This window comes from Planococcus citri, chromosome 3 (assembly GCF_950023065.1).
Source record: "Planococcus citri chromosome 3, ihPlaCitr1.1, whole genome shotgun sequence".
NCBI lineage: Eukaryota > Metazoa > Arthropoda > Insecta > Hemiptera > Pseudococcidae > Planococcus > Planococcus citri.
In genome coordinates, this window is record NC_088679.1 from 11,288,426 (window position 1) to 11,295,600 (window position 7,175).

At 33.1% G+C, this 7,175-nt stretch overlaps 1 protein-coding gene across 5 annotated transcripts in view; it reads left to right on the forward strand.

Moving 5' to 3' along the window:
- The window catches only part of LOC135840860 (rho GTPase-activating protein 20-like), a 363,692-nt gene extending 357,578 nt beyond the window's left edge, over positions 1 to 6,114 (forward strand). For all 5 annotated transcript variants that reach the window (XM_065357586.1, XM_065357591.1, XM_065357590.1 and 2 more), the window contains 4 exons: positions 2,503 to 2,789; positions 2,901 to 3,088; positions 3,189 to 3,613; positions 4,399 to 6,114. In XM_065357586.1, the coding sequence (XP_065213658.1) occupies positions 2,503 to 2,789; positions 2,901 to 3,088; positions 3,189 to 3,613; positions 4,399 to 4,966 (1,468 nt within the window). In that variant the 3' untranslated portion in view covers positions 4,967 to 6,114. The remainder of the gene's footprint in view (positions 1 to 2,502; positions 2,790 to 2,900; positions 3,089 to 3,188; positions 3,614 to 4,398) is intronic.
- The last annotated feature ends 1,061 nt before the right edge of the window (positions 6,115 to 7,175 follow it).

The following is a 7,175-nucleotide window of genomic DNA, read 5'->3' on the forward strand; positions in this document are numbered from 1 at the left end:
AGATAATGAATCCAGTTTGTACCAGACTGAAAAATTAGCCTGCTTGAATAATAATTTGAAGATCAGAATTTCAAAAGGGTATTTTATTTAGTGTCCCAAAACTAAAAAAATAAATTTCTGGTGCTTGAAAAATCATGATTCGTTGTCTTTTCAATTTAAAAATCGTGGTGCAATTTTACAATGTGGATCCCTGATTTTATTTATTAGAGGAAAGTTTTTTTTTTTTTTGAAATGGATGGAATAAAGTGCAGGAAGAAGGGGATGAGTACTTTGAAAAAAATATAGATAAATAATTTGAATATTTCTGGCTGGTTGGGGTGGGGGGGTGGTTAAAATTGAGAAGAGAATATTCTATATTGAAATTACCAAACAGAACGAAATTATTATTTTTTGAATTCAGAAAACAATAAAGAAACAACCTTTCAAAAATATAAAACGATTTAGTTTTCATCTACAATTGAAACAAAATTTTGATCATTTTTGTTTTAAGATAGGTTGGAAAAGTATGTCTCACAGAGTTTCAGATTTCTATTCTTAAATAAAACATGATTTGGAACCTTTTTTTTCGAATTTTTAGTACATTTTTCAATTTTTTCTTTTGAGTAATTTTTTTTTTTTTTTTTTTTTTTGTATTTTGAAGAAATGTTCTAAATTTGCAAAAAACACTAAGGTAACGTTGACAGCAGAAAAAATTGGTAAAATTCACTAAAAATTGGTGGAATTTAATAATTGGGAATAAAATGAAAAAAAAAACACTAATTGGAAAAAATGGTTTAAAATGGGTAAAAATTGCTTTCAGTATAAAATTGTTCAAATTTACTCAAAATTGATGAAATTTACAAAAAAAAAAATCATCAAGTTGAATAAAATTGATTAAAATGTAACAAATTTTATTAAAAATGTATGAAAGTGGCTAAAAATAGGTGAAATTTATCCCCAAGAACTGGCGATGAAATTCACTAAAAATTTGTTAAAACTAAAAAATAATACTTACCTTTGTAAAATTCACTTTCACTGAAAATTAGTTAAATTCTTCTAGAACTGGTCAAAAATCGATAAATTATATACAAAGTTGGTAGCTTTACTAAAAATTGGCTAAAATTGAAATTCTCTTGAAATATGTAAGTAGAATTCACTGTTTACTCCGAAAGAGTTTGAATTCTCTCAGAATCATGTTTTGGTAAAATCAAAATTAAATATTGTGCTAAAAGATAGTAAACTTCTCAAAAAAAGGGTAAAATGCCCTATAAAATATTGGTAAAACTCATTGAGAGTCTGTGAACTTTGCTAAGAAGGGGTAAAATTTGCTTTCAGATAATAATTGGTAAGGTTTGCCTTCTCAGACTGAAAACTGGTAAACATTTTCTGAAAATTGGCCAAATTCACTCAAAATCAGTAAAATTGATTAAACACTGAAAAAATGTACAAAACGTTGGTATGTAAAATTTACTAAAAATGGGAGACATTTACTACAAAAAATATGTAGAATTTACTTTCACGAAGAATTGGTACATTTTGTTTCATAAAAATATTTAAAATTGTAAAATTTTTAAAAAATTGGTAAAATTTATTGAAAGTTTGTAAAGTTTACTAAAAATGTATTATGTACAATTTTATTTGAGTACACCGAAAAAACTGATTGATAAAAGGTAGTTACTTATAATATGGCCAATATTTTACCCAAGATTAGTCAAATGTAGGTACTCAGAATTAGACAAATTTATTCAAAATTGGAAAAATTCTCTAAAAATAGTCAAAATTGACTAAAAGTAGGTAATTTTATAAAAAATTAGTATGGTATTTAATTTGTTTTCATAAATAGATGGTATTTAAAAAAAAAAAAAATTAAGAAAATTGAAATTGGAAAACAAACTTTACTAAAGATTGGTAAAATTGAAAGTATAAAAAAAATTTCTGAGCATTAGTAATTTTTCATCAATTTTACAATGCTTCATGACTTTCGAGCCTTTGAGGTTTTTTGTATTTAAAAAAAAAAAATGTTTGAAATTTAAAAAAAAAATCCTCGACTTTTAAATTTTAACAACATACTTATTAAAGCAAAATAACTTTCGATTTATTTTAAATCTCTGAATTTTGGAATTTAAAATAAACAAATTCAAAAAATAAACTCGAATTGTTCATCACAAGTACAATCATTTGATTTATATCAACTTTTTTTCAACTTTTGCTCAAATCAAAATGTCCAGAAAGCCTAGCCTTCTAGAGTAGAGATGAACCATTCAATTTTTCCACCCTCCTTCCCTTCCTCCCTCCCTCCCTCCCTTCCAAAACATCTTCAACGAGAAATAGCTCTTCCTTTTGTAGCTACTTCCAACTTGAATAATTGATCGAAAAAATGCATTATATTTTATGTACCCTTTCCAACGAGTTCTGATCAACCCTATACGATTTTTTTTAAAACATCACCAAGTAGTTAATACTCATGTTTGTATCTTGAATTTTATTCATATTTTTTAATATTTTTATTTTTATTTCTTTCAGAGTATTGGGCCAATTACCGAAACCGAATCACTTACTTCTGATACACTTCCTGTGCGTACTTTACCATATCGCCAGAAGATCGTGTCATACATTGATGTCTGCGGCCAATCTAGGCGTCTGCGTGGGACCCTCGTTACTCTGGTCCGATTGTCCCAATGTCGGCGATGATCTACGTGTCGTGCCAGCTGTAGTCGAATGCTTGATCACCCATTGCGAATTCTTATGCGGATCTCATGTACCTAGTCTTCTGGGAGACTTGCGTGATTCGGGTACCGAAGAATCTGATTGTAAGTATACAAAATACGTATACCTATATTGACATACTCACTCGTACATTTTGTCGTCGTCGTCGTCTTGTCTTTGCCATGACTAATATACTAACGTTAATTGTTTCACAGCAATGAAAAGGGATGATTCATCGATAGATAGTTTGGAATGTAGTCCACCTCCGAGAAAAGATAAAATGTCACTGAGTCGAGATTCTGGACTGACGATGTCCGATTCGCAGCTTTACACTCCTGACGAAGAAGAAAGCGGGTCGACTAGCTCGAGTGGTTATGATCCGGCTTTTGAATCTCATGCGAAGGTACGTTCGTTTTCTCTAAATCGAAATTTTTCTGATCAAATTACTTGTGCTGTGAAAATTTTAGTTGGAATGATATTAATTTTCAAATTTTTGTACACAGGTTTCGCCTTCTATATCAATGCCAACCAATTACGTTCGCGTTTATGGAGGTTGGGAAGAAAGACTGAATCCGAATTATTTCCAAAGGCAGGCCTGGTTCAGGCAACGGTCGCGTAGAATGAACTCCTCATCGACGCAGACCAAAAACGACGTCAGAAGGAGTGCTTCTGAGGAGAGCCTGCTCGATAGTACGGCTCCTCCGCCGACTCCTCCGAGACGTAAAGTCCACGAGTACGAGCAAACTCCGGCGTATCCTCGTAAAAGCTCCGTCGTGTCGAGAAGAATTGACGTATCGCAAAATTCATCCGAAGCTGATAGTAAAGCCAGCTCCACAGATAACGACACGTCTTCTTCGTCTTACGCCATCGTCAGTTATAATAATAATAGAAAAGAATCAAATAGTTCTGCAGTTCCTATGCTGGAAAGGTAACCATCTAGTTTTTGAATATGTTTTTTGTGACGCATTCAAGCTTGGAGGGGAAAGGGGGGAGGTGGCATGTTCAGTTCTTATTCAGAATTTTAGAATGTCTTGGTGGTATGAGTTAAATTAAATTTTGAATCTGTGTTTGGAAAAATGAGAAAAATAGTGAAAATTAGTCATTGGCAGTTATTTTTGCCAGTGGAGTGCTTCTAATCGTCGAATGGACTCCATTTTTCAATTTGGCACCCTGAAAACTCTTGAAATCGATATGCATGATGATTTTTTATCATTTTTTGAAATTCCCCCCCCCCTCCTTGAAATATGTTGCTCCAAGATTTCTTGAAATGTTCAGTTTTTCATAGTTCTTCTTTCCAATTTAGAAGCACTTTGCCTGAAGACTTAGTTCAAAGCAAAATAATTGTTAAAAAGTGTGATAAGAGAGAGGGGGCAGGGGGAGGTGGACTCGAAATTTCAAAAAAATGATAATTTGTCGTGTTACATATCGATTGTATGGTTTTCGACCTCGCTGAGTTCAAATTTGGTGTTGATTTTCACTTTAAACCAGAACTTTATGAACTAGAGGGATGATGAAGGCAGAATCTCAGGAAAAATGTGCTTCAATGCGTCGAAAATTGTTATTAAGAATGAGCGATCTCTTTGTTAGCAATTTATCTCGGTTCTGGGCCTCTGTTAGCCCCCTTCTTGAATGCGTTACTTTTCGTTTTTTGACGATTTGCTCGTAAATCTCTCCAATTCTGCGTTACTAATCGACTTTCAATCTATTTTTCAGACGTTTCATACCTTCAGCGACGTCGTCGGCGCCTCCATTGATGGTGAAATGCGACACGAGCGTTAATTCGTCGCCGCACCAGAGATCGATCGAGAATCACTATTCGAATATCTGCGTGAATTCGACGTCGACGCCTTCGTCTCAGACGCGATCAGTCGAAGAGAAACCATCGACCCCGTTCGGAACGGGAGACTACTACTACGCTGTCCGAGAACAAATCGAAGAAGTTAAAAATTCAGAGTGCGAAGACTCGAGTACTCTGAGCGACGAAGACTGCACACCTCACGTATCTCGATCGAATTCTCGAGGCAATGAAGTGGTTACCAAATTACGCTATTCGCCGGCCGCCGTACATTCGGAAACGTGCGTCGTACGAGGCAGGCTGAAAAAGAAAGAAGATCGAGCTGCTCATCGTAGCCGATCATTACCACCCCCACCGCCATATCGTCCCCCACCACCTGCAACTAGTCGTAGAGCACCCATTACATCATATTATTTAGGAGATTGTAATCAAATCCAAAAGTACGTTATTACTCGAACATATATGGATGAAGAATCCTACGTATAAGTTGAGCTTTAGTATTTTACTTAGTTAGGCTAAAAGTACACCAAAGTACGAAAAAAGGTCGCCAACCTGAGTCTTCATAATAATATAGGGCTTCCATATGGAAAAGGATTTCAATACGCCTGGTTTAGGTACGTTTTGTATTTGTAAATTCCACTCTTGTTTTTCTTCTATGTCATTTCGTCGTATCGGTGATTTTTTTCTTAAACACTTCCAGTGCATGCCCTATTTTATTTCCAGGTTGTGAAGTAGGTTTTTTTAAAAGTGAGTTGCCCTTTTTTTGGTGTACTTTGTATCGATATGTACTGATATAAGTTACCGGTTATTATAAAAAAATTTTGTTTCTTTTTTCAAATGTAAATTAATGTATTTCTCTTTTTTTTGTGTGTGTGTATTTCGTTGACCATTATGTTTTTTTTTCATTATTTTTTAAATTAGAGGACTTCGCGTTGTATTTATTTTGAGTACTATTTTTTAGTTGAAATTTGTTTTATCGCCTTTCGTTCAAAGATTTAATTTTTTTACGAAGTTTTTAATACCTAGATATTCAAAATAATTGTAATTTTTCAAATCCGCAGAGCATTTTCGTTACATTATCGAAGCTGATAGAGTATCGGAAAATTTGCTTCGTTGATTTTGAATAATTTTTATTGGAACAATTTTGTGAACGTTTTTTTCCCTTACTTTTTATCGTTTTTAACAGCACTCGAATCAGACGAGTACTTTTTCAGTGATTTTTTATAAATTTGAATTTTTTATTTTCCAATTTATTTATTCGTTCGGTTCGATGTTTTATTTTTTTCTGTTTGAAATCGAATCAGAATTTCAGTTTTGTAACCAAATTACAAAATTATGATCGTTGACAAGTAGTTTCGAAATAGCGAGTATAATTTTTTATAGAATCGTCGATGTTGTTTTTGTTTTGTTTTTATTGTTACGATTAGGTATCGTATGATGAACTAACGAATATGATATATAGATTATTCTATCGCTAGGTATTGTACGAATAAAATGAAGTTTTTAAGCCAGTTTTTTCTTTTCTTTTTTTGATAGCAATACTTGTTCATTTATTTTTGTATACTTTATATAAGTTTTTATATCTTGTACATAATTTATTACCAAATATAATAAAGTTGTTTTCATTTTTAAAATGCGTTTTGGGTTTTTATCGTGAGATCTAATGATCGAAAAACAGTCGATTGTCTCGTATCAAAGAATTTGGAATTGTTGGCGAGAAAATGAAATTTTTCAAAGTGTGAAACGCCTAAAAAATTCACAATTTTGATCCGAAAAATGTCAATTACTCCGTAAATATTCATTTTTATTGAATTCGGCGTGTGAGAAACCTCCATCATTTGACTGCGAAAAGTTGGAAAATGAAGAAAATTCAATTTCTCAAATAATTCTCAAGATTTTGAAAATAGAATTTGAAATATCTAGGGCCATCTATAGAATGAAGTCAGGGCCGGATTTAACATTAGGCCGCCCTAGGCAGAAAAAAATCTGCCGCCCCTCCCTCCCTCCATTTTTTGGTTTGTGTGAAAATTTTCACCCACCCATAATTCAATTTTTAATCAAAATATAAAAAACGTACGTACAATATCAATATCTACGTAATTAAAATATCAGAAACATTGCATTTGTTTATTATTTTTCTGAAGTGCTGGCAGCCAAAAAATCTATTCTATGTACATCCGTATTTTTTAGGAAAAATGAAATTCATATGGTTTCGTACACTAAAAAACCTTTTAAAAACTCGTTTTTTGATTTTGACCGCGTGCAAAACCAATTTTTTAGGCATGAAAACTTGAAATTAGCGAAACCTTCCGCGGCGTGTGAGGGCCATATCACAGAACGTTACTTATGCTTACTTTCGGACTTACATGGCTGCTTAAGCAAATTTTTGTATCATAGATGGATGTTTTTTTACCAACTTGAAAACTGTTTTGTAAACAAAAAACTTGAGAGGTCAAAGTTGACGTCTTAAGCTCAGCTTGAGCAAAATGTTTACAATAAAAATACGTTTTGTAGTTACTTGTATTATTTAGGTATGATTAGTAGCTCCATTTTTGTAGGGTTATCATCCCTGATTTCCAGATAAATCAAGAGATGAGTCAAAAAGGTACCACGATCTTATGAGGAAATTAACAAAGTATCACGTTATATAAAACTAGGGGGCTCCGCCCCCTGGCCGCTTCGCGGCCCAACCCCC